The sequence below is a fragment of the Syngnathoides biaculeatus genome, chromosome 10, assembly GCF_019802595.1.
Source record: "Syngnathoides biaculeatus isolate LvHL_M chromosome 10, ASM1980259v1, whole genome shotgun sequence".
Classification (NCBI taxonomy): Eukaryota; Metazoa; Chordata; class Actinopteri; order Syngnathiformes; family Syngnathidae; genus Syngnathoides; species Syngnathoides biaculeatus.
In genome coordinates, this window is record NC_084649.1 from 10796745 (window position 1) to 10823336 (window position 26592).

At 40.6% G+C, this 26592-nt stretch overlaps 1 protein-coding gene and 1 pseudogene across 1 annotated transcript in view; one reads left to right on the forward strand and one right to left on the reverse strand.

Annotated features, from left to right (window-relative positions):
• Positions 1-26592, reverse strand: part of LOC133508037 (arf-GAP with coiled-coil, ANK repeat and PH domain-containing protein 3-like) — a 64907-nt gene that overhangs the window by 11685 nt on the left and 26630 nt on the right. The window contains 18 exon segments of the mRNA XM_061833737.1: positions 855-878; positions 881-946; positions 1038-1258; positions 1351-1445; positions 1861-1930; positions 2852-3084; positions 3188-3299; positions 3659-3759; positions 3895-3946; positions 4192-4304; positions 12620-12694; positions 12872-12967; positions 13077-13121; positions 13311-13494; positions 13634-13692; positions 19206-19259; positions 19634-19753; positions 22721-22778. Of these exon segments, the coding sequence (XP_061689721.1) occupies positions 855-878; positions 881-946; positions 1038-1258; positions 1351-1445; positions 1861-1930; positions 2852-3084; positions 3188-3299; positions 3659-3759; positions 3895-3946; positions 4192-4304; positions 12620-12694; positions 12872-12967; positions 13077-13121; positions 13311-13494; positions 13634-13692; positions 19206-19259; positions 19634-19753; positions 22721-22778 (1778 nt within the window).
• On the forward strand, positions 8898-9016 carry LOC133508187 (5S ribosomal RNA; annotated as a pseudogene).

Consider the following 26592-nt stretch of genomic DNA (forward strand, 5'->3'; position numbering starts at 1 on the left):
GCATACCCCCCCCACCATGTCCATTCACATCAATTGTAAAGTAGATGTAGTATACTTAAACACCAACTGCTTTTCACAATTTTCCATGAATTTTAAATTAAAATTGTTAAAAATATTTCCTCCATCGATTTTTTTGAGCCACTTATCCTCACGAGGTTCGCGGGAGTGCTGGAACTAATTCCAACTGTCATCGAGCAGCAGGCGGGGTACACCTTGAACTGGTTGCCAACCAATCACAGGACACATGGAGGCAAAATTAATCATTATTATAATGCATGTGCAATTGTCCATAAGGAACAATATGATGACATTACTATATATGAGGATAAGCGGCTAAGAATATAGATGGATGGATGGATGGATAGATGGATGGATTTCCACATTCATGGGCCCTCTGAGGGAATCCATACCTAAGGTGTGACCCACAATGAAAATTTGTTTGACACCACTGATTCACATTTGTTGGATCAATTTAGTCATTTTCCCATGTTATTAAAATTAATTTCTTGAATTCATTCATTTCATTAAATAATTGGTTGATTCATTCATTTTAAATAAAAAAAATACAGTAATGTATATCTAACTTTTTAAAACTAAATATGGTTCAATAATTAAATTATTAAATTTACATTTAATTATATTAAGATTTGAATTATAAATTTAATTATACATTTTCATTATAAAAGAATTTAACAAACTGTATTTTACATTTTACAAACAAAAAACATTTCAATTTATGTAAGAATTGGTGCATCTTTGGTTAAAAAAAAAAAATGTGGCCCTTGAGTCCAAACGTTTTCCCGTCCCTTCTTTTATTTCCACCTACAAAGTCAAGTGATGTGCAGTGGACTTACTGCGGGGACCAGAACCCGTGTCAAATAGGAGAAGAGGGAGTCCAACTCATCTGGACAGAAGAGCGAATCCCGGCGAAACTTGGCTGCAGCAGCTGCCAAAAGTTCACAAGAATAAAAGAGTAAGGTAGGTTCAAATGTCAGTCATCATCACACAACCACCACAACACTCGTTGTCCCACTGACCTGCTGAGAGATTAGCAGGTGAGGCACTGCCAGGCTCATAGCGATGGTATTTCCTACGCGCTTTGTTCGGCGCCCGGGCTGAACTGTTGTGTCGCTGGCACTTCTTGACAGTCCACGGTCGTGACTTCCTTTCACCTTCCACCAACGTGTAGCTCCCACTCATCTTCTTTAGGAAGCGTTTCTCTACATATTTGGACTTAATCCAGGCTTCTTTCTCCTGTCTGGAGGAACAAAGCCACAAGCGTGGACATTTGGTGAACTTTGTTTTGACAGAAAAGTGAGAACGTAGCACTTGCAAGTCTCAAAAACCAACCTTGTACTGGACGGTCCAGGTTTTTTCACTCTGAGCTCCTCACAGGCTCCCTCATAGATTTGATTAATCACAGTGTTCCCTAATTCACACATCAGCTGAACACAAGAGATGGATGTTAAAGAATGTCACTCAAAGGTGGAAAAATCCAATGGGATGAGTTTAAAAACGGATGGAAATGCTCATTAAAAATTTACAGAACGTGGATGGTAAAATTACATAGGAAGTTCAGATGGGGAATTCTGAAAAAAGGAAGTGGGAAGTAAAAAAAAGTAATCGAACGACAGATCGTAACTTGAAAAATTTGTAAGTCAAAGTATCACTATACGCGCATGAAATCTCTTTTTAGTCATTGAAATGTTTTTTTTTCCCAGAGCCAATCTTCAATTTTCTAATTTCTAGTTTGTTCCTGTTTATTCCCGTAAATTCCCATGAGATGTTTGCGGCTTTTGAAAATTGAAGGATTCTGCAACCTGATGTGGGATAAACATCACAAACAGAAGAAAGGCAAACCTTGAGTAGTTCTGGCTCCCATGAGTCAAGAGTCAGTGAACGCACTTTAGAGCAATGGACTCCCAGACTCCTGAAAGAGAAGTATTTGACTCTTAATGAGACACTTTTTTTTTTTTTTTTTTTTTTTGGTCACATAGAAAGCGGTCATAATACACGCAGAACATCTAGCAATTATGTATTCAGGTTGTCAAAATAGAGGAAAAAGAGTTGATTCAAACCTTTGGCGCCATAATAGCGTCCATTCTTCTGAAAGACTTTCGATCCTAATATTTTGTAGGGTCTGTGGAATTTCTTCCACAACAAACCCATCAACATGTCTTTATTATTTTATTACTAGAACTCATGTATTACTAATATTAATTTACCCAGGGCACATACGGGCAAACAATCATTCCACACAACAACGGTTGTACAATTACACGTATTTGGGGTCTCCAATTAACCTAACATGTTTTTGGAATCTGGGACTTTATCTATAAATATCTATCCATCCATCCATTTTCTTTGCCGCTTATCCTCATGAGGGCCGCGGGGAGTGCTGGAGGCTATCACAGGGGTCAACAGGGAGGAGGCAGAGTACACCCTGAACTGGTTGCCAGCCAATCGCAGGGCACATGAAGACAAACAGCCACACTCACAATCACACCTAGGGGAAATTTAGAGTGTCCAATTAATGTTGCATGTTTTTGGGATGTCGGAGGAAACCAGAGTGCCCGGAGAAAACCCACGCAGGCATGGGGAGAACATGCAAACTCCACACAGGTGGGGCTGGGATCAAACCCGGGTCCTCAGAAATGTGAGGCCAACGCTTTACCAGCTGAACCACCATGCCGCCTATAAATAACTAATTGTATCAAATTAGGTACAACATATTTTACGTAATAACTTACTATTTTTATTGAATCTAGTTCTGATTATTGTTATACCTTTCTAGTATCGCTCAAAATTGGGAAGGTTTTACGCATATGAAGTGAAGAGTAAAGAAGGGAACCTGTGGATCCCCGAGCACTCGATGCACAGCAGCACCCCGAGGTTGATGGAGGCCCAGCAGGGAGCGCTCTGACCGCAGTCACAACACAATTCGTTGCCCGGCAGATTCTGCACCCTCTGAAGGAGGCCTTCGCCCCCTGCCCGAAATCCTTTATCCACCTTCTCCCCTCTGTCTCTGGGCTCGCTCGCCGAGTCAATACTACTGGTGGAGGGCGAGGCGGTGCGATCCAGGCGCTGCAGAAACGGGGAACGCAATCATACAATTACAGTTCAAACGTGACACATCAATATAACGAGCATAACTCAGTTAATTACACCGTTGTGCCTTTAGTCATACCTCGATGTAGTAGTTGTCGGCGATGTCTTTATAAGCAGAGGCAATGCTTGCTTGGACCGCTTGGATCCATGCTTGCCTCAGCTTCTCTGACTCAGCCTGAAGCATGCAGCTCCTACACAGTGATGGAAAACAAATTTTCACACGCCCTAGTCTTGCTTCTTTGTCACACCGACAAAGTTTCCATCTTTCAAAGTAACGACTGAGTGGTTAGCTGAATCACAGAGTCCTTTGTAATGCACGTTAGAAACTTTGATCTGACATTAAGTTTGTCATGCAACATGAGATGAGTCACCAACTGTAGGTGATCCAATTTGATTAGTTCAGAAGCTAAATGATGCAAAAATGTCTTGGGGGGGAAAAAAAATAGATGAAGAGGAATTTATAAAGGCAAACTACAGTATACTATGAGTTCTGACTCACTTCAGATTAAACTTTTCTTTGTTGGGTCACAGTGCAGATTGTTACACTTACTTGGTGGGTGACACCACCTCAAAACAAAACCTCCTCTCGTTGTCTTCGCACGGTTTGACGGAGCACAGCCTCAGGTCCTCCACCACCACGGTCAAAGAGTCCTGTCATTAAAGGAGACAAGCCTCATTAACCCTATTTCCGTGACAAATTAGAATTAAATTCATCGCGTTAATACAATTCCATCATCACAAAACTTGCATTCATGGATGCGACACAGTCACAAAACCCAATTGTACCTTAAGTTTCTTTTGGTAGACCAGCTGGCTGTTCTGAATGGAAAACCATCGCCTTGGAGGAAGAGAGGACATGAAGTTAGACAAACTTTATCACTAATAGTGGGGGGATTCGGAGAAAGTATCTCAATAATGATCTCAATAATTATTCTAAAAGCCATATTTACCAAATTGGAAATAAAAATACCGCGTTGGTTCATGTTTCTCAAGTTTGTGCTCTTTGCCCTTTATGAATACCAATCACAATTGAATTTTATTTGTTTGTTTATTTATTAATTTATTTATTTATTTTCACTTTACCTGTTCCAGGTCTTAAAAGCATTGCTGGCCCTCTTGAAGAGGTAGCCCTCCATGACAACACCATTGGGGGCATCCACATTGAACTCCAACTTGGGGTCATCGTAGGAAAAGTCCTGTGGAGACATTTTCTTTTAATTATTGCTCTTGTTTGGACTTACTTGAAAGCACTTAGCACAGTTCATTGATGATTCAGTGATGATTGAGAGAATAGATAAGAGTACAAGTAAGTCAATAATAACATGCTAATCATTTACTGAGAGGATGTTGCAACATATTTTATACAGTGGCTTCATTGTTAGAGCTGGCTGACACAAATGAGGAGATATTAACTCAGTTCAGGTGGAGTTTCCATTGTGCAGAGGTGAACGCGAGGCCATCTGCTTTTCAGGTTACAGTTTCACATTGCCACATGAGCTCTGTGCCTTTGTATGAGTCGTTAGCCTCTCAAGTTCTGTCAACATAAAGCTGCAATTCCACAGAAAGGAAATAAATACACCAGGTGGATGCTTGGTCAACCAGGTGGATTACAAAGAAAGAGAGACTGTGACTGATTAAAAAAAAAACAAAAGGCAGCCCAAAGGTCAGGTGTCACTTTTGTTGAGGGGCCAGATGTAATGATGATCACATGAACAGTGTTGGAAGCAACTAATGCGGTACACACATCTATCCAGGATCTTCAGTACAATGTGGTGAAAGTGAAAATAAATCAATTTCAAAATAAAGAAATAAATATTCAAAGCATTTAGTCCTCATGTGAAGAGACTCACTTCCCTCACACCTGCAGCAATTTCCTTCGGCATGTTTGACCCCACATTACATGGCCTTCATGTAATGGTCTTCAAGAGATAGTGACGAATCTCGTTTTTAGACTTGTACAATAGTCGAAAGTTGCACCACATGAAGTCAAATACTTTCAGTAAGGTTCCCTTTGCGCTACTTCAAACACGAGGCCTCCATCTGTTTGCAATTGATGAATGACTATGAAATTTGAAGTTCTTTAATGCTTCTCTGTTGATTCAACTCAGGTTCAAATGGTTTTAAGAGAACTTAGAAAATACAAACACATCAAACCATAACAGATCACTTTACATCTGCCATTTCCTCATTTATGGTCATGGGTGAGCTTCAAATTATCCCAAGTGACTTTGGGTCAGAGACGGGGAACAGCCTGAACTCATCGCCATAGACTCGTTACTAAGAAACTCTTTTACTAGATTTGAATACTACAATATCATACATTTTGTTCGGCAGCTATGATAGAGACAGATCAAAAGAAGTCATCACAGGTATTTGAGGTTCACAAACGCCAGGGAAGCAAGTGTCAACCAAAAGCTTATGGTAAACTTCTACAACTACAACTACAGATAAAGGTAATAACATTCCTCACCAGTGGATAGTTATGATGTCCAAGTATCTTCATCTTTACCACATGGACATCAAAAAAGCCTTTTAAAAAGAAGTTAAATTCAAATAAATACAATCAAATAAAGAAATACATGAGCTAGTAGCCTCTCCACTGTATCTTTCAGGTAGTTATCTAGCGCGTTGCTCATCCATTGAGGCTAACAGCCGCGCACTCGTGGCGTTCCTCCACTTCCACGCGCTGATCTGCACACTTGCCTCACGGTGTGTAAGTGGCGCGGGTGCTCATTTCCATACAGCTGCGAGGTACACGTGCCCCCCGTGACCCCAACACGGCTGCCGGATCAAGGGATCAAGCATTTTCATTGCTCCGGCGCCCCTCCCTTTGTCAGGCCCGGGGATACATCCTCACTTTTACGGAGGAGTCGGCTTTCCATCTGTCTGGGGATGTGCGATCTGTTCCTGCCTACTCAAGATGACATTACAGCTCCCCCAGCTTCGGCATGGAGCCCCCCGCTTCCCACCTTAAATCAACCACGACCTGAAGGATGCACCATACAAGTGGCACACGAGTACCACGCCACGAGGCTCATATTGAGGCACGTGACAAACAAATGTTTAATAAACAGAGGAAGTGGGGAAATGCATCTTTTGTTCACTTAATCACTTTTAGTGAAGATTATCATCATTATTATTAAAGTCTTAGTTGTGGAGTCAGTTAGTCTTTGTCTTTTCAACCAAAAAGAAAAAAAAATTACAAAAAATGTATTCAATTACCATCCCTTCCTAAAATAAATGATGGGTGTCTAATAATTCTACCACAAAAGATGCGACCAATTTAAGTTGTTGCAGTTTGACATTTTCTTCTGCATTATGTAAAATGCAGTTACAGTACAACACTTGCTTTCACTTAAAGGGGAAATCCAGTAGTTTGCATTAACAATGTGTCAATAGGTCATGTAATATGTACTCTATCTTGACAATGTGATGTTAAATCGTCTCTTATTTAATAGTGTTTTGAGAAGATTTTTAACGACAATTACGAAATTTCAGAGGCGCTGCCATTTTAGCGAGTCACATGACCTACGTGTAATTGTCGATAAAAACCTTCTGAAAACACTATCAAATGAGAGAGGATTTAACATCAGATCGTCAAGTTTGAGTGCATATTACGTGACCTATTGGATACATTGTTAATGCAAACCACTGGATTTCCCCTTTAAGGGAAATGTGCACAATTAGAAAAAAAATAAATAAAAATATTTGCTTTATTTAATCATTATTGTTATCATCATCCAACAATACTGTATTTCATTAGCCCAATAAAATTGCACAAGTAATTTTTAACCGGCTATCATAATAATAAAAAATATGAATGTTCTTGCTCAACATATTCCTTCTTTATGTGTGTGTATCCATCCAAGTTATAGTAATCACCAAAAGTTAAATTGAGGTAATGCGCTCTTCTTGTTTGTTGAAATTTGTTTTTTTTTTTCATTTTAGCAAAACAAAAACATTGCTTAGGTAATTATATTGCGCTAACAATCTATTATTGTTGTGTGTTAAATTTACTTAGCTACAGGTAAATTCTTGCATTTTTGTTTTTAGGTGTACCTAATGTTTTGACCTGAGTGTATTCCCCCACCCCAAGTTACTTTCTGTAAATCTAATCCAAACATTTTTTTTCACAACCTATTTACATGTCTCACACGCACAAAAAATTGTAAATGCTGGAAAAATGGAGGCGCGGCGAAGAGAGGTAACGATCCTTCAGGAGCTCAAGTCGCATGTACACAAAAGAACGCAGTGAAAGACCGCAGGGAGGAGTCGAGAACCAACGGGAGGAACAATCACCATTTTAACAACAAAAGACAAAGGATGAACGCGAAGGCCCCTGCCTTAATTTTGACAGCACCCCTTTTTAAGACGATTTCTAATCTTCGCATTGATGTTGACTTCAAATCACTTCTTACATGTCATCCACTTCAACTTGAGCCTGACGCACATTCGTAATCCTCTCATCTGATGCACTGATTTAATTGGCCATCAAATAATAATAGATTCTATTTATTTATCACAAAGTCGGGTGTCTCGTGGCTTCCTGCAGGTTAAAAAAAAGAACATCCCCTTTACTGGAAAATTGTATCAAATGGCTCATGGCAAACATTTTCTGCTCTTTTTCTTCCAGCTGTTTTGCAGATTCTTTCATTTCTTTTTTTGTCAAGGGACACAATGCAGTTACGGTATACCTCAGAGGGCCGGTATCAATGTGATAACATACATGGATCCTTGTTTTGGGTGAGAATACATTCAAACCTTGCTAGCTAGTTTGAAAAATGCACACCTGATGATCTCTCAGAGATTGTTAGTGTGCATCACCCTGATTGGAGATAACGGTTTTAGAAATGTTTTTTCCGTGGAGAGGTTTTTATCTGTGCGTCTTATAAAATGTCATTCAGACAGTGAGCGAGAGTACGCTGTCTACTTAATGGTGCGGCTCTAGGCATTGTATTCACTACGCCTAAAACTATAGCCCCGCATCAGAGAGTCAGGCCAACGGCAGTAGTACGCAAAATAACAATCCCATTCCCGTCAATGGCATAATCCCAATCTGTGAGGTTTAGCAGGATTAGGTTTTGCATTATCGTGCACTCTGACAGCTCAGCGCGAAGCGGGTCTTTCAGCAGACAATCCGATGGATCAACTGCATAAAAAAATGACAAAGAAATAACAATACAGAATAACAACTAAACCCGTGAGGTCAGAACCAACAATCAAGTGATTTAAACACTTCAAAATAAGCAACAAAAAAGTGGTGGCAACAAGAATCATTTTGTGGATGATAGTCTAAATAGGCGGTACGGTGGAACAGCTGGTAAAGTGTTGGCTTCACAGTTCTGAGGACCCAGGTTTGATCCCGGCCCCAGCTGTGTGGGGTTTGCATGTTCTTCCCGTGCCTACGTGGGCTTACTCCGGGCACTCCGGTTTCCTCCCACATCCCAAAAACATGCAACATTAATTGGACACTCTAAATTGCCCCTAGGTGAGATTGTGAGTGGGGCTGTTTGTCTCCATGTGCCCTGCGATTGGTTGGCAACCAGTTCAGGGTGTACCCCGCCTACTGTTAGCTGGGAAAGGCTCTGGCATTAGGGAGAAATCGGAATTCCACACACACCAAGTGTTTGTTGAAAATATTGAAAGTGTTCAATATTTAAGATTATCAGACCCCACTTGTATCTGATCCTAAAGTCGGCACAAATCCACTCTTGACACACCTGATCTGAGGACAATCTTATGGGGAAATCTTAAAAGACTGTCTGGCATTTGACTGGGAAGGGGCAAAGGCTTACGGCCATGCTACCCTGACAACGCCCGATCTCGTCAGATCTCGGAAACTAAGCGGGTTTGGCCCTGGTTAGTACTTGGATGGGAGACCGCCTGGGAGTACCAGGTGCTGTAAGCTTCTCTCCCCGGCTAAAAAGCAGAGGGATTGTGTCAGGAAGGGCATCTGGCATAAAACTGTGGCATCTGAGATGACACGCTGTGGTGACCCCTAACGGGACAAGCCGAAAGGAAAAGAAGAAGATTGGGAAGGGGCAAAATCGGCACAAAAACAAATAGACCGTCTTTAGCTGTGTACTGGGCCTGATTATTATTTCATTATTCATACTTTTTATGACATTTTATTTTGTGGTGTGCCAAAAGAGTTTGCTCATGTGAATTGTGCACCCTGGCTCCATAAATGTCGGCAAAGACTGTCTTAATATCATAACATGGCACTTGTTAGTCACTCTGTTGCTACTGTTAGAGTTTTAAGAAACGCAGTGTGTCAATAATTTTCAACACAAAGACAAGTGCGTGTGCATTTGTGGGGGTGTGTGCGCGTGTCAGTTTGTAACAGAGATGGTATTTGTTTGGCAATGCAGAACAGATTGAGGGACTTGTCTATTCAGCGCAAGTTTATGGAGAGAGCCACCATGTGATGGCCATAAACCTGAATCAATGGGGTTGTTGCAGATGGTGTGTTTATATCTGTGTGCATGAGAGAGAGAGAGAGAGAGAGAGAGAGAGAGAGAGAGAGAGAGAGAGAGAGAGAGAGAGAATAGACACACACACAACCACTAAAGCAGGCAGACATATCAAGCGCACAGACACACACACCTTCAGTGAAACCATGTGGCTAAATAATGATAACTTTAAAGACCATTTCATTGGCAAATTTTGATACAAAAGTAAACGTTCATCACATTGACTATAACTATATTCCTTCCGACTATGAAATAAAATGAAATGTCCTATCCACCTGTCTGACATGTTGGAAGAGATTCCCTCATGCTTTGACTCTCATATGTTTTATATACTGTGTATGTTAGTGTGGGCGGCACGGTGGAACAGTTGGTAAAGCGTTGGCCTCACAGTTCTGAGGTCCCGGGTTCAATATCGGACCCGCCTGAGTGGGTTTCCTCCGGGGACTCCGGTTTCCCCCCACACTCCAAAAACATGCAACATTAATTAGACACTCTAAATTGCTCCTAGGTGTGATTGTGAGTGGAGCTGTTTGTCTCTGTGTGCCCTGTGATTGGCTGGCAACCAGTTCAGCGTGTCCCCTGCCTCCTACCTGCCTGGGATAAGCTCCAGCGTTACCCGCGACCCTCGTGAGGATAAGCAGCAACGAAAATGGATGGATGGATGGAAGTGTGAATATGAAGGACAAAAATGAACTCACCTGCATCAGAGTCTGAAGAAGAATGTGACCATATGTAGACACAGGGAGAGAGATAAACATTTAATTAGATTACATTTGGATTTTTCAAACACCTCAGTCAAACATTTAATGCACTTTTGCAACTTCCTACACTATCAGAATGCAAATAAGAACAAAATGGCAGGGGAGAATCTCTCTCTGAATGTTCTGAACTTCGGTTTTCATGGTGTTGTGTTGAGTGGAATTATGTTGCCTGTAGATGTAGTACTAATGTCGCTCAGCTTGCCATTTTTCATCTCATGTTGTTCTTCTTTTGAGCAAAAACAGCACACAACCGCGTTGTTAACGAAAATTTATAAGGTCCACCCGAGAACGTTTTTCAGTAATTCTGTTTGGTTTTTTTTCTTTTCTTAGAATAACACATTTTGAAAGAAAAAAAGTACAAATACAAAAGAGAGAGATAATGCTACTTTACAAGTTTGATGAGTATGAAGACGAGATCAGACAAATCCCAAATACCAGGAGAAATAAACAATGCACCCTTTGTTTAAGATTATGTACACAGCTGTTCACCAAGTCTGGCAAGAAGCAATCACTTGGCAGCTAATTTGATCGAAGGGACACACTAAGTCAGGCAGAAAAACAAAACGAAACAAAAAAAGGTTGTTGGCATCTAGTGGTCCAACAGATGGATTATCTCTGTGAGCCATCCCCAAGCAAAGAATAGCTTTTATTCAGCGGCGTGACCCATAAAATATATCAAACTGCCTCAGTGTGAGTTGATTTTCTATTTCAAGTTGACCGGTTGGTTGAAAAAGAGGATGGCAAGCAGGGTGACGATGAGAGATATGAGCTTCTGTGGAAAAAGACCCTCATATGATCATGACCCCTAGGACCACAACCCTACCTGTATTCTATGTGGTCTATTGTAGGTTTTTACTTTTGTCAATTGTTAATGCATTTGGCAAGATTATACAACGTACAGTATACAGTACATGCCCTTTTCAGATGTGGAGTATCATGTTGTATGCGCTGCACCATTCACAATACTGATTCCGAGTCAATCTTGAGACTTTCAGTATGTTGCACATCCACCCGCAACAGATGACAATCTGTGACATGTATTATTATCTTAAGGCTTAAAATACTCCTCTGTTGCACTGTAATCACATTGAAGAGTACTTAAAAATACTCTGAAGCAAGTGTATTTTCCTGGGAGTACAATGAGGTTCGGTACAGTGGAAGCCCAATTTAGAAACACTTCAATGTTCAAGCTATTGCATTGAAGAATCACCCAAAACCAATAATGGAGCTCGATGGTCGAATCTTATTGCAGTGTCCAAACGTTTCAGTCATCGTTTTTGTGACAAGCGGTCCACCCATTCTGGGGAGATGGATCTCTCATGGGCACATTAGTACTTTTCCTACTGCATCATCCTGAGCCCTTTTTTTGTTTCTTGCCTTTAATTTGGCATTTTGCAACGTCAATGGTAGTGTGGTCAGAGTGAGAGACTCGCTGTGGACCGAAAGACATTTGTGAGGAGTACATCGATGATGCCCGCACTACAGAACTTGCTTGGAAGAAATAATTCCAAATTTGACACAACAGTATTGTTAGAAAGAAAATGATGATTTTGCTGATGCTGTCGTGATAGCCAAGAGAGTCACAATGAGGTATCTTCGAAAGGAACGATTAAAGTTCCGGCTCAAGATGTTGCTCGTTTGGATAAATAAAAACCAGCTAGCAAGTGATGGAATTTCCGAGACTATCGTTTGCATTTACATGGACTTCTTGTCAAGAGAATAAGAAGCTGTAAGCCAAGGAATGAGGGTAAAGGGGATTTCTTCTTTTTTTTTTTTTTTTTTAAATTCTTCAAAATTCTAGCAAAGTGGCTGTGAATGAACGGGCCAGAGGGACTCGTGACTTGACACTTTTTGGTTGGATGCTGGCAGGGAAGCTGCCTTTGAATAGGGAGGACACTTCTGTCTTTTGTTGTTGTCGTCAACTTTGAGATTTTTGATGGGTCACCCCTTGTCATGTTTACAGCATTCTATAGCTTTATACTGTGTGCAAAGTTCAGAAGGAGTTTTATCAAGGCTGGAATAAATTATTCATTTACTTTTTATTATGGAAAAATATGTTCAATTTAAAAATCTATGCAAGTGAAAAAAAATCCCATTAAAGAAGCTATTAAGTTTATAAATCATGGTTTTACAGTATTGGTATTCCAGGGGTGACTGTGGCACCCGCCGGTGGCCTGATGAGTCGTGTTGGAGTGGTTCTAAATAACGTCAGCATGTAGAAGACATAGCAGGACAGAGGTAAAACAGTAGGCAGTTAAGAATGTCTTGTTTTCTCACTCTTTGCTGGATGAGGGCATGTTTGTGTTCCAATTCTCTCTTCTCCACTGCCGAGTCGATGACAAGCTGATCCAGCTGCACAAAGCAGAGCAGAGCAAATCAAACAGGGCCACAGAAAGACGGAAGTCAAACTACGGGGGAAACTGGAAATAACCAACAGATGCGGCAACGTCTGGAGGTAGCAGCACTCACTCAAAGGAATTTTGTTTATTTGACATTTGCCTGGTCCGCTATTGTGTTTTTTTTCCTCACCTGGGCAGCCAGTTTTTTCATATAGGGGTCAATCTCATCCAGAATGTTGAAGCCTTGTTGGAAAAGAGTGTATTGGGCACGCATGAACGACAGCATCTGCAAAGATTGAGATGCATTCAATTGTCAAATTGGAAACATTTACAAGTACCGTGCAGTAAAGAATACGCAAATGCGAAGTTAATTGAAGTAAGCGTGGGTTCCTCACCGCATCGAGGATTTCGAACTTCTTCCTGGCTTGAAGCACATTAATCTGACAAGCAGAGAACACAGTCAACTTTGATGCATGCATCAGATTTAATTTAGGGGTTTTACATATTTAACTATTAAAAAGTGGCTCCTGTTTTGTATTTTGTGAGTCAAATGGATTGGTTGCGTAATAGTGGAGCATTAGCGCTACAAAGTGGGAACATTTTTGGATGAGCGTGTGGACGTGTACTACCTGCAGCACGTAGTCCAGGGCTAGGTGCCTGAAGGCTTTTCGACTGAGGACGAGAGCCTGCGTGGCCTCCTCTGCCTCATGGACCTTGTTCCTGGGGGCCTGGGCATTCTTCACCTGAGCCAGCTCCATGTCCTCTCGGACGCGATCAAACTGCTTCTTGGTGTCCTTGAACTTGCGCACGTCGCTAATAGAGAAATATGAATACATTTCAGTCTTTGGAAAATTGACCAAATCAATCTATTTATGGTGACATGATGAAAGTTTGAGGGCAAAGCTCCAAAGAGCCATTTTGCAATACATCTTACAATCTATAGAATGCTTACTCTTTAATGAAAGCATGAAGCTGTTGCTTGATTGACCTCTGAGCCTGGTCAAACAAAATCTGTGGAAAGAGAAGGCACAAATGGAAATAATCATCAACATGAGCTAAGGGGATATCATATACAATATACCCGTGATTTCCAACCACTAGTGAAAGATCATCAAGTGTGAGTCTGAACATTTTTCCAATTTTACCGAACCGGCCTGAAAATTCTCACTTACTGTAGTGTATGTACTGCAAATAATGTATCTATGCATGAAAGTGGCTTATAGTGACAGACTTAACATTAAATGCTTTTCCACTCGATGAAAATTCTAAAATTGTGCATCTATGTGGTGCCATAAACACAAAATAATAATACATTTTTGCAAAACTAAACTGGCCCAAAGTTCACTCTGAACAAGTCATTATTTCACTGGTCGCACATTTTGTCACATTTTTGTTTTGTGGTGTGAAATGATATTGTTCCATTGTCAAATATGCTTCATACAGGCTGCCAAGCAGTGCAGTAAACTGTAATGATGAGTATCTGCAGTACTCAACATCAGTAGATACTACAAGCTGTGGTTTCTCCTTTTGACCGCAAGATGGCAGTATAAACTTGCAGCTTTTTGGAAGTAACGGTATGTAAATTTTAGGGTGGAGCATGAGGAAGATGAGACGTTAACACACGGGAAATTTTAAACTTGTTTTATGAGTGTGTATGCAAGGAACTCCAACAACACAAGGGTGATTGGATTACACTAAGGCATTTCTTTTTCTTTAAGTGAACCATAAGGAACAAAACCACTTCGTATGATGTAGAGCAATTCTTCGCCCCTCATTAAAGAGCATATTATAAAACTAATACTTTGAATGACATTGCTAATCGCAACACTGGATTGTTGTTTTTATAAAGGCTGCACTTGTGTTGAATCTCATTAGCTCTGCAAATCCAACTGGCACAGCAATGTATACTCTGGGGAAATATCGTAATATTAAACTGCTAAGTCATGGTGAAAAATACAAACAGTAACCACGCTAACTGCTGAAACACATGTTGCATATTGTGGGAAAACAGCATTACAACAGGATAACTGTTGCAATGAGTAAATCAGTCAACAAGCTCAATTTTATGAGATGGGGCAGTTCTAAGTACTTGACAATACAACCTTTGTTTACACCAATTTTGCACGTTGTCTCGGACTACTCACACTAACTTGAAATGTGTCTTTTCCTGTTTTTCCTATGAAGGTCAGCAAATAAGTTATTATTCTATTGTGTGGTAATTTAACAAGCTAGATTCATGTTATAGGACAATTAGTGCTGTGCTGGGAACACTTGGTACTTTCCGCAGCGGTGAGGTTGCCAGGCCACACAGAGAAATATAAAGCAGCTCCATCACTCATTCAGGAGGAATACTAGTCATCGTAAAGTTCCACCCAAACCTGCTTTGGATTATTGTGCCCTGCTGGGCGTGAACCCCACATATCATCATGTCTACTCTGGTTCCCTCAAAGTCCTTCCTCGCTTGTTACTGCAGACGTCAGGCAGCAGTCCAAGCATACGCAACAGCTGCTGACGAGCAAATACCAGATTTTCAAATACACGATTCAAAGTCGCAAAGTTTGGGGAAAATCATTTCACCGAGTTCAGTCAGTTTCCAAACTACAACAAAAAGGGCAAAAAGGATCAGCCACAGAGTCGGCCATCTGGATCGCATGACGTCACTCTTCTTGAAGTACAAATTATTCCATTTTGAAGAAACATTATAGTTAAATTCCAAAAGATCACAAATCATGTGTAGGGTTAATAATATGTTTCCAAAAATATTTTAAAATTGCTTTAAGAAAGAGAGCAGGGCCATAAGCTGAGCAGATTCTATAGTATAGACTCCATACAAACATTTTATATAGAATGAGACTTTAGAAGAGCTCAGATGAGTGCTTAAAACAAAGCCCAAAACAATTTAAAAATAAATATAAAACTCATAATTTCGCAGGATACGTAGATGAAACAGGGGTGTGACTGTCATGGGTGTGCACAGGGGAGAGCTACTGACTATTCCATCCATCCATTTTCCCACACCACTTATCCTCATTAGGGTTTCAAGGATGCTGGACGCTACCCTAGTTAACTGCAGGCGAGAGGTGGGGCACACCCTGAACTGGTCGCCGGACAATCGCAGGGCACATAGAAACAAAAACAATCCTTCACACTTACGTTAACACCAACGGCCGAATTTAGATTTTTCAATAAACCTACGATGCTTGTTTTTGGATTGTGGGAGGAAACCAGAGTACCCAGGGAAAAGCCACCCAGGCACAGGGAGAACATGGAAACTTCAAACACATACTGTATCCATGTACTCTAGTTTCCTCCCACATCTCAAAAAAATGCATGGTGGGTTGATTCTTCTTCTTTTCCTTTCGGCTTGTCGCTTTAGGGGTTGCCACAGCGTGTCATCTTTTTACATCTAAGCCTATCTCATGCATCTTCTTCTCTAACCCACTGTCCTCATGTCCTCTCTCACAACATCCATCAACCTTTTCTTCGGTCTTCCTCTCGCTTCTTTGCTTTTTAGGTGTGAATGCGTTTGGAAACAGTTGTATGTCCGTGTGCCCTGCAATTGGCTGGCAACCAGTCCAGGGTGTACCCCTCCTCTCACCCATAGTCAGCTGGGATAGGTTCCAGTCCAACCTAGTGAGGATAAGCGATACAACAAATGGGTGGATTATAGTCAACATTATTTTCTCATTATTATCCATCCATCTATCCATCCATTTTCATAGCCGCTTATCCTCACATGGGTCGCGGGGGAGTGCTGGAGCCGATCCCAGCTTTCAACGGGCAGGAGGCGGGGTCCACCCTGAACTAGTTGCCAGCCAATCGCAGGGCACATGGAAACAGGAAACAGTCGCACTCACAATCACACCTTTTTGGGATGCGGGAGGAAACCGGAGTGACCGGAGAAAACCCACACAGGCATGGGGAGAACATGCAAACTCCACACAGGTGCGTCGGGGATTGAACCCGGGACCTCAGAACTGTGAGGCCAATGCTTTCCAGCTGTTCCACCGTGCCATCATTTTCTCATTATTATTATTTTTGTTTTCACCATCATCATGAATATTATTATAATGGAAGCCGAATAAGTGTACAATTGAAAATGAGGGAGATTTTGTAAGTTCAGACACCTTCCCAGTGTTTTTTGACCATGGAACATTGTCTATTTGTATTGTTGTTTTTTTTTTTTTGGGGGGGGGGCATTATTTCCATGTTCAAAATAACCATAATGTTATGTTTTTGGGGAAAAATATCCCTCAAATATTGTAGCAACTCATGTGAGACCGCAGTTTTGTCAACATCAATGATTTTCAAAAATCATTGGATCGCCCCTTAAAAACAACACATTAATAACATTTGTATTCTTTTCACTGACTTGAAAGGGACCCTTTTAACTCCAATCTTTTTTTCTTAGTTATAATTTTTTAATGTAGGAAGCTGAGAACGTGAAGAAAAAGAATTATAAGTGGTGAGTCAGAAAGAAAAAAAGGCTGGTTACAGCAAGCAGGTTTAAAAGTAAAATTAGATCATATGGAATTCGCATTATGGATATTAATGTCTTTCAGATTAGTCATAATTACTTTTTGAAGAGCTAGAACCTTTTTCAAAATATATGCAATGCACCCGTGTTTAGTCGAAACCACAGATAAAAGATAACGTATCTATCATACAGGAGCCAACTGAATGACATATCAGCAATGCCTTGGACAAAAAGACCATGCCATTCAAGTGTAGAAGGTTTGTCATTACCGATTACAATTCAGTTGCTGAGATCCAAAATCCACTCACGCATATCTGTAAATCCAGTTTGAGATATCTACAATGTCATTTGAATGACTATAGTCATAATTCCAGTTACACGTATCTACAACATGATTTTATCCTAAATTGAGGTAAATTAAAGATATCTGGAACTGAAGATGGAGTTATAGATATCTCCATTTAATTACAATATCTGTAATTTACATAGTAGATGAATGCAACTGAATATCTGCGACGCCAAACCCCACAAACAAAAGCACCACATTTGACTAAGGCAAAATGACATTGCAAATGTTTGGAAAAAACATTTTGGATAGAAAGGTTGGATTTGCGGATGTTTAAGGGTGTTCTTTTAGGCAAAACTGAATTAAAGATTACAGCAACACATGTACCGAGCGTAGCTGTTAAATGTTACGATGGCTCGCCATAGTTCAGTCTCTTTCTATTAATGAAACTAGTGCGATTGCAGGGGTCAGAAAAGGGTGCGGCAGGCCTGAAGATAGTACACAGAGAGCACACTAAGACGCAGAGGCGAGAGAGTATTTATGACACCATCAACCCCATTAAATCCAATGTTACACAAAACAGAAAGAGCGGTTATATCAAAGTGAGCGGATGGATCCCCTTGTGTTCAGCACAGAGTCTAGTTGATTTGAAAAGCTTACAGGGGTCGAACAGGATTACCCCATTGGGAGTGAAAGAGATTGAGTCAAAGTGAAGAGCAATACAGTGTGACAATGACACTAGGACGTCCATTTTTTTATTATTATTATCGTTGCTCCCAGTTGCCGCAGTTGGGGTTTAGAGTTTAGCGGGCAATGCCTTTGAATAATACACTAAAAACCGAAGCACCCAAGGACAGAACAATGTCCCTATAAAAGAGGCAACAATGAATACACCGGGTGGGGAGGTGTATTTAGTAAATGAAGGGGTAAAAGCTGACGATAAAAGCTTGCTGTGGATTAAGTCACAATTTTGCAAAAAAAAAAAAAAAAAAAAAAAAAAAAGGGAAAACGGGAAGCCACGTGCAAAGCAATGTCATTGTTTGCAACAATTAAGAATAATAAATCATCATCATATTTGGTTCCTACCCTCATGCAAATGATGTTGCTTTGGAATTTCAGTACCCGTTGTTCTATCCAAACATTTGTTAATTCCATATTCCACTAAAATTACCAGCAAAGAATGATGACAATCTGTCATACAAGACATTTTTGTGACAGTGCACTTGATTCATGCAACTGATATACTACATAACTGCACTATAATTATTTAAAAGCAATATCAAATCTGCTGCAAGATTTCATCAGATTCCCAGACACATTTCTTAATAATGCTTCGTCTGGCATATAATTCCCTCCTGCGTCATACTGATAAATCTAAAGTATGATCGTGTGTGTCTTTGAAAGCATGTGCGCGCAAAAAGTACATTTTAGTCATGTTACACATGGAGAGCAGCATGTGGTTTGAATCACACGTGTAATTCCATTCATTTCGATTCTGACTGAGTAAGGTCACATGTACAACTGTGTGTGTGTGTGGAGTGTTTTATGCAATGGTGAGCCCAGATGGAAGTCAATGTATTTGGTATGTTTACATGCCACAAGGACATGAGTGTGTTCCCTTCAATTCGCTGCTGTTTTGGGGACACGAGACAAAATGCTCCTTCATGATTATCATTCCAGTTTGGGTGCAATGTTATATTCATGTGAAGGGGAGGCTTACTACATGGCTGAATTAGTTTGTAAATGAAGCACATTTCTCACCATATGGTAGTTGACGATCTCCTGTAGGCTTTCTCCACACTTTTCAAGGCACTCCTGCACACACAAGCACATGCACACGTTTTACATGAACCAAATATCTGATTGAACAGTTACAGCAGAGATAACACCAAAGCACAGCGACACTCCAAATGTTTTCCTAAAACAGAGGCGCCATTTTCTGACGTCTCCCCCCGCAGCCATGTAAGCACAAACGTCTCCCATCTCTATGCGGTCGCATGTCACGCTTACAACAGCTGGACATGTCTAGACAATACTGTTTATACAGCTCGACTTGTGTTATTCATGTGGGCAACCCCTGGAATGTCCTGCTCGAGAAAAGACTGATGATTCTGGGAGAAGGTGACTCTGACCTACATTTGAAGTTTGTGGGTACAACATGCCAAGAGAAGTGAAGTGGGCTCACTCACAGATATCATTTCCTCTTTCTTGCACTGCTGGGACAGGTCCTTGATGCCGTTCACAAAGAGCTTGTTGGCGCTGACGTAAGCCCTGCCGGCCTCGATCATACCGCTGCACAGCTTCACCAGCTGAGGGGAAGAAATACAAAAGTGGACATCACTGAGGATGTGTTCTATTTAAAAAAGACAGAGGGATAATAATAGTCACTGTGACTACATAAATCAAACAAATCTTAGGTAGATTGGCAGTTACCCAGAAAATATTTTGGGTTAATTTCATAGTTTTTTTGTTTTTTTTTTTCAATAAACTGATACTACTGGTCAGTCCAAACATGGATCTGTTATTGATACAAATTATGGACCAATCTAAAAAAGTGACAGAAGCCTCCGAATAGTAGATAAAGTAATTCCACACTGGGAACCAGGCAGTTAAATAACTGCAGAAATTTGACATCAAATGCTAAATCACAAACAAATCTTTGAGGTTGTAAACAGGAAAATTGCAATATGTGGTGTAGACAGCTTGAGAGCAATCTGTGAACTACGCATTCCCACTTTGTGGGTAATATGAGGCATCGGAATGGCACAGTCTTTAGCGCATGGAAAGAGTGTGTTGGGTGTAGAAGAAAGTAAACAAAACCTTTAATCGTCTCATTTAGTGCAAAAAACCGTCAGCAAAAGGCAACGGAGATAATGTTTGGTGGCTGCTTTAGGACAATATTTTTACTGAATAGTTGGCCAGACGTGGAAAATCGTGGAAGACGCCACGTAAATTGGGATTCCTACTTAGCGCCTACATGGATATGGATAAGTAATTTGAGGAAAGGGATTCCTGGTCTGCTCTCCCACAAGTGAAGTGGCCGAAGGGGGAGAATGTGATCTCATCGTGTGTTGCACTGAGCCCCCGGGGCCCGCGAGTGGCCATTACGGGCACACTATATGTGTCAGCTCGTCAACAAATGAGCTGAAAGAACGACAGGGGTCCACTTGGGAGTCAGATCGCTACATCTGCTCAAATGAAACTGAATAGCTTGTGCTAATTGGCCAAAGCTACACACAATGTAAGAGAATCTACAGTCCCAATGGGATTGTGCAATAGCCATTTGAAAAATGTATCAAACAGAAACAGCCTCTGTTATTAATGCACATATGAGAAATCAAACAGTTGGTTTTCTATGAAACAAATTAGAAACTAGAGTTCAGTGTCAGATGGTCTTTTTTTTATTCCAATTTCTCTTCCAACAGCAATGTTATAAGCGGGTCAGACAACACAAATGATGTGTTAGTCTTCAGAAAGCATTGAAATTTAAAGACAATAATAGCTGTCAAACATAGTGTGAAGAAACATCAGAGGTGGTATCACATCTTCAATATTGTTGGTGCACAATAAATAAAAAAATTTATACAGGCATACCGTGAACCCCTGTACAGTATAACTGGTTTGCCGTTTGCAACGTCACCTAATTGTGGCTTTGTTTGTAAGCTACCCTCCATTATGTGCTGAAAAACACGACACTGGACGAATTGTCCTCAGACCAAAACTCTCATTATTAGAAGTGTGTTTCTCTAGCGCCATCTTCTGGTATCTTTGTGCCAAGGAACTATGTTGAAGTTAGCTTCATGTCGTGCCACCATCTTATTGAATATATAATCAATCGTATAGGTTTTTAGGACGAGGGGGGTGTCAGTGACTCACAGGCTTTCGCTATACATAAATAAACTGTGCCATTTGGTTGGACACTGTGCACTGGTCGTTATGCAGAGAAATCACAGATGTTTTGGAAATGCGTAATTTTCAAAATGGTGAATTTTTGGTCATTTCCCAAGTCACAAATCTCAAAACTGACATTGTCTCACGTTCATCCTATATTGATCTCATTTAGATTTTGGTGCAGTCACAATACCCCTCGGGGGCAGAGTGAAGACCCCCCGCTGCACAGAATAAATGACCCCATTGGAACCCCGGCAATCATGCAGATCATCATTCAAGCTTCAATGGATGGTCCCAACATGCCTGGAGCAGAATTTTGTGTTGGGCTGGTTGTAGATGTGTCGCCCACCAGCCTGCTAATTTCACTGCAGGGTCATTGATGAACTCAAGGTTAACATTTTCTCACTTTTCCTCACCTCCCTAGGTATTTTTTTCCCTATTAACAGGCTGCAAAAGTTAATGTGAGCTGTGAGAGACAGACATATGTAAAAAATGAAAATATCATGGAAGACAGAAATCAAAGTAGGAAATCACAAAAACAACAACACTCGATTTTACATTCCAAGCTGAGCATCAATCGTGCTTCCAACTAAAGGTTGAACCATTGAAAATATTTGACAAAAGAGTCGAAGACGACTAATCAATGAAGTCATCGATAATTTTTCAGCACAGTGCAGCAGTCCCCAGCCTTTTCTATGCCATACATTCACTTCCAGTAAAGACATATTTGTCAAAGAGACGAATAAAAACAAGTGATCACAAATTTTATTTAAAGACTTAAAATGTTAAATGGCACTTGTTGACTAGTCCGTTAATGCCCTACTTCTAATAGCAACATTCAAATGTGTAAAATGTGATTATTAAAGTTAATTAATACAGCAAAATAGCTTTTAAAAGTACAATTATCACCTATTTGTAATGCTTAATGAAACCATACTAAATTATCATGATACTCATGATGTAATGTAGTAAAATTAATTTAATCTGACTCAGAAAAATCTATTAGTTGCTCTAAAAAGTCAGTACACACCTCAGCTCTGGGACTCCCAGGGGATATTTAGACATGTACTTTAACATAACATAGAGCCTGATATTACATTAATAGAGCATGACAATAACGCCCTGGAAAATGTATTCTGCACATCAAGTTTGCTTCTAACCAATCCGATGAGGATTTATGACGATTGCTACGCATCTACGCACTGTGAAACCTTCTACTATTAGGACGCAGACATTATTGGCTGCGGCGCAAAAAGCAGTGCACACAACTGGTTTTAATCAACAGATACAAAGAAAAAACAATTAGGCTTCACACGTCATCTTAGCTCTGATTGCATCCAGTCAAACAAATATATTTGTTTTACAGTAAAAAGAAAAGTCTGTACCTTGTCCAGCTTTGCCTCGATCTCCACCACGTCTGTCTCCACATCGTCGATGCCGGCCCTAGCACGAGAATAAACAAAGTTAAGCAAATAATGAGAGGCTGGCACACATGAAATCTCCCATGTATGAGTGTCAGATGTTTGAGAAATGTATTATATGGACAAAAGTATTGGGCAACAGGCATTAAGGCTGTGAAACTGGCTGGAAATGCTGAATTCGTCTCACTTTTCAGCAATTACGGCTTCTGCTACTCTAGGATGACATCCTATGAGATTTTGAACTCTCTCTGGTGGGTTTTTTGGTGAAAAGATCCAATAGAATATATGGGGTGCGGGGGGTGTCAGACGTCAAAATATGTCCTAATTCATTCCAAATATATTTATACATACAGCATCAATTCCAGGATGAGAATATCATATTTCAGTATCTTTTTAAGTATTATCTGTGACAAATTAGGCTGCAGAACAAGTACTGAAACTGCCTGAATGAGGTTTGCTGTTTGCTGTTTTAGCCAACATGTTGACAGCATTTTGCAACTGCTGTATATTAGGCAGGAACCTGACACCACACATCATGATCACGGTTGCAGAGACTTGTGCAGAAATCCCAATAATGAAGATTAGTGGTCATGGCCCAGCTGTCAAATCAATTGATTCTACAGATCCTCGCTTCAGTATTCATAAAGTAAACGCAAAACAGCAGGAACACATTTTGGTTTTCATTAGGACGTAGCGTCTAGTATTTCACGAATAACGATACCTACAATGCAATAAGTTCTAAGGTGATTACATTTTTGTCTAATAACGCGTACAAACATCACAGAGGTCTTAAACACACAACAGAACAGACAATTATCAACATTGTTCAATATGTGAAATACATTATGGCTTAATTGAATTCCATAGTGACAATATCAGCTGGACCTTATTGGATTGGATCCATCCAAAGTTCAGCGTCACACCCACACGGGCCACTGGAACAAACCCCTCATAACGGCAGAGCCCTTGAGGATGGCGATGATCTCACCATTAAATCACGATCCCACCCTCATCTGTAAGTCTTTTACACCAGGGCAACACCCTCGTTGCAGAGGCACGTTAAGCCACACTGGCCACGTCACTTTAAAGTAAGTTAAAATGTCTTGCCCGCTCGCCTTTGGAGAGCTTGAACTCAAAAACAAGAAAGCGTGAATGTTCACACACACCTGCTGCAAAGAAGAACATTCACAGGATTCCACTCCGTTTTTTTTTTTTAAATTGCAGTGCGTGGGGACGCACAGGCACACTCACAGAGAAAACAAAAGTGTTTATTCAATTAACCCAAGAACAACACGGTCTTGACACGGCATGTGTGTGGTCTGCACAGGTGGCATATTGTGTGCGCATGCAGGTGTCTGAGTATGTTGTTGCACTTGACTACTGTTGCCGACATGCATGGTCTACCATTAAAGCAACCCTCATTTGCTGCTCTTCACTCAAAGCGAGGAATCAGGCATCCACATGGTGCTCCACTGGAGCACGCAACAGGGACACCCAATGTCAAGCTGCTATTCAGTGCGGGGATAAGATGATTAAATCAAGTATCACGCACGCCGCGCTGTCAATGAGACGTGCGCTCCAGGTGGTGGCCAATAGCTTGGCAAGGAGGCCAAGGCGTACATCACTCGGTGCGGTTTGTGTTCCAGCGCCATGTGATGGTTACATCCACAGGCGCGTGGAATTTCATGTAAGTACACTAAGAAGGTGGTCAGGCCTGCCGAGGTTTGAAAGTAGAATGTGTCTAGAAATGAATGTCCATGAATAACAGAGAGAATAATAAATTCAAGTCAGATGGACAATGGCTGACTCTCAAGGAGGATTATGGATAATTCTGAACCAGCCATGATATTAGGCACACCTATATTAAAAATTGTTTCTACAAAGACATGCTCAATTAAAAAAGAAAAAATCCAAAGATTTGATTACATGCCATGCGCCAAGGACATTTGAATAAGTGTACTGTGGATCATTTTGGAGCAAAAGCAGTTCAGCATTGACAAAATAAAACAAGTCCATGGCAAAAAGAAATCATGTGATAAGAAGGAAAGTGATGAACAGAAGGTTTAATATAAAATATATATTTTAATCTATGAAGTAAATAAATTATTTGTGTGGGAAAAGGATAAGTGGCACATAAAATGGATGGATAATGTATTTAGACTGAGTTTTGGTAATTGAATAAATACAACATTGAAATATTTTTTTTTCATTAATCAGGATTTCATTATCAGTCAGAATATTCACGAGTATTATTTTTCCATGATCGTGTGATAGCCCTTCTTCCCGCTTTACCCTGCGTAGGTGCACAAGAGCTGCGAAGCAAACCCAAACTAGCACGACAGATCATATTGCCAAAAGCACTCACCATAAAGAAATTGAAACATTTTTACAACTAATCCACATGATCGTTTTCAGAATTGGCAGCATATGGTAAAACCCTGATTGAAGCACTCCTAATTTTATCCATCTTGTGCACGCCATCAAGACACAAAGCATTCTTGGAATGTCAGTGAAAAGTAAATTTGTAATTGATTTATTCTTTGAAGCATTATGATTCATTTGTGAATTTGCAATGACTTGATTTTAGTGAGGTTACTACAAAGTCATCGCCATGATTGCAATTGTACTAATAATTTTTTAAAGGGGCATAAATAATACAGTATCAGGATGCTAAATACGAAATAAAATAATAATAATCTAATAATAATCTATCATGAATACAGTGTAGGCGCCAGTACATGCTCTGACAGCACGACGGCGGCTTGGCTCATGGTCCAAAAGACTTAACGTCAGACCCTGAAGGCTGTGCAGCCTTTTAGGGCAGACATTGACGGCAGCAAAGTCCTGTCCAGTCACAAGTCCACTGTAAAGTCGCCAATTAGAAGACGAGAAGCCAAAACCTAGAGATTAACGGCTAGTTGCTTCAAACATCCATGTGGAGTACTAAAGTCGATTTATCAACTATTCGAACTAATCAGTTCAATCCCTACACTGGACTGGTTGCTCGTCAATCAATGGGCACATATGGAGAAAAAAAAAATTTCAAAAACTCATCTCATGTTCACGCCATCACTGAATGGAAACAAAACCCCTTGCACAGTAAGTGAACCAAAACACCATCTGTGGATTGAAAAAAATAGATTTGCAGAAATGAAGGCCTAATCTTGTAAATGCGTTTACCCGTCCCCTCATAGAATAAATAAAAAAATGCCCCAGGCGCAACTTGTGAAAGTACTGTGTTACTGTTTGTACATCATACTGAGCAGTTATTGTAACAAGTTCCCGCTCTCATGTTCCCAGATAAGGGGGAAGGGAAAAAAAAGGAATACACAAACAATTAATTGGATAAGATGACATATGCAAGTCTACCAAAGGTGGTCATTTTAAAATTGTGCGGATATATGAGGAATAACCTAAAGCTTCCAACAACGATGATGATGACAATGATGTTGCAGTCGACCAGCCTTGTAGGGAGGGGGCGCGGGGGATGGGCACATGTTTGTTGCCAGTGGTAACATACAGTAGAGGGTCTAATATCATCAGCAATGGGGGAGGGGACCTTCACGTGCCCTTGCGCCACGTGCACACACATCAGGTCCAACAACCATTCGCAGTCTATTCCGGTCCTGCCGCTTCATGTGCGTAATACCCCATGACGCTTGTGTGGATATCTCCTTGGATCTCTTCACATTAGTGCACACACATGCAGAAGCGTGTATACATACGCACACACCACGTCTTGCAGTCTACGCATATCACCGAGTCCGCTGTGTCTTGTAGACTCGATGTGTCACACGACATCCCATCCACATCGACATCCGTTCAAGGACTAGAGG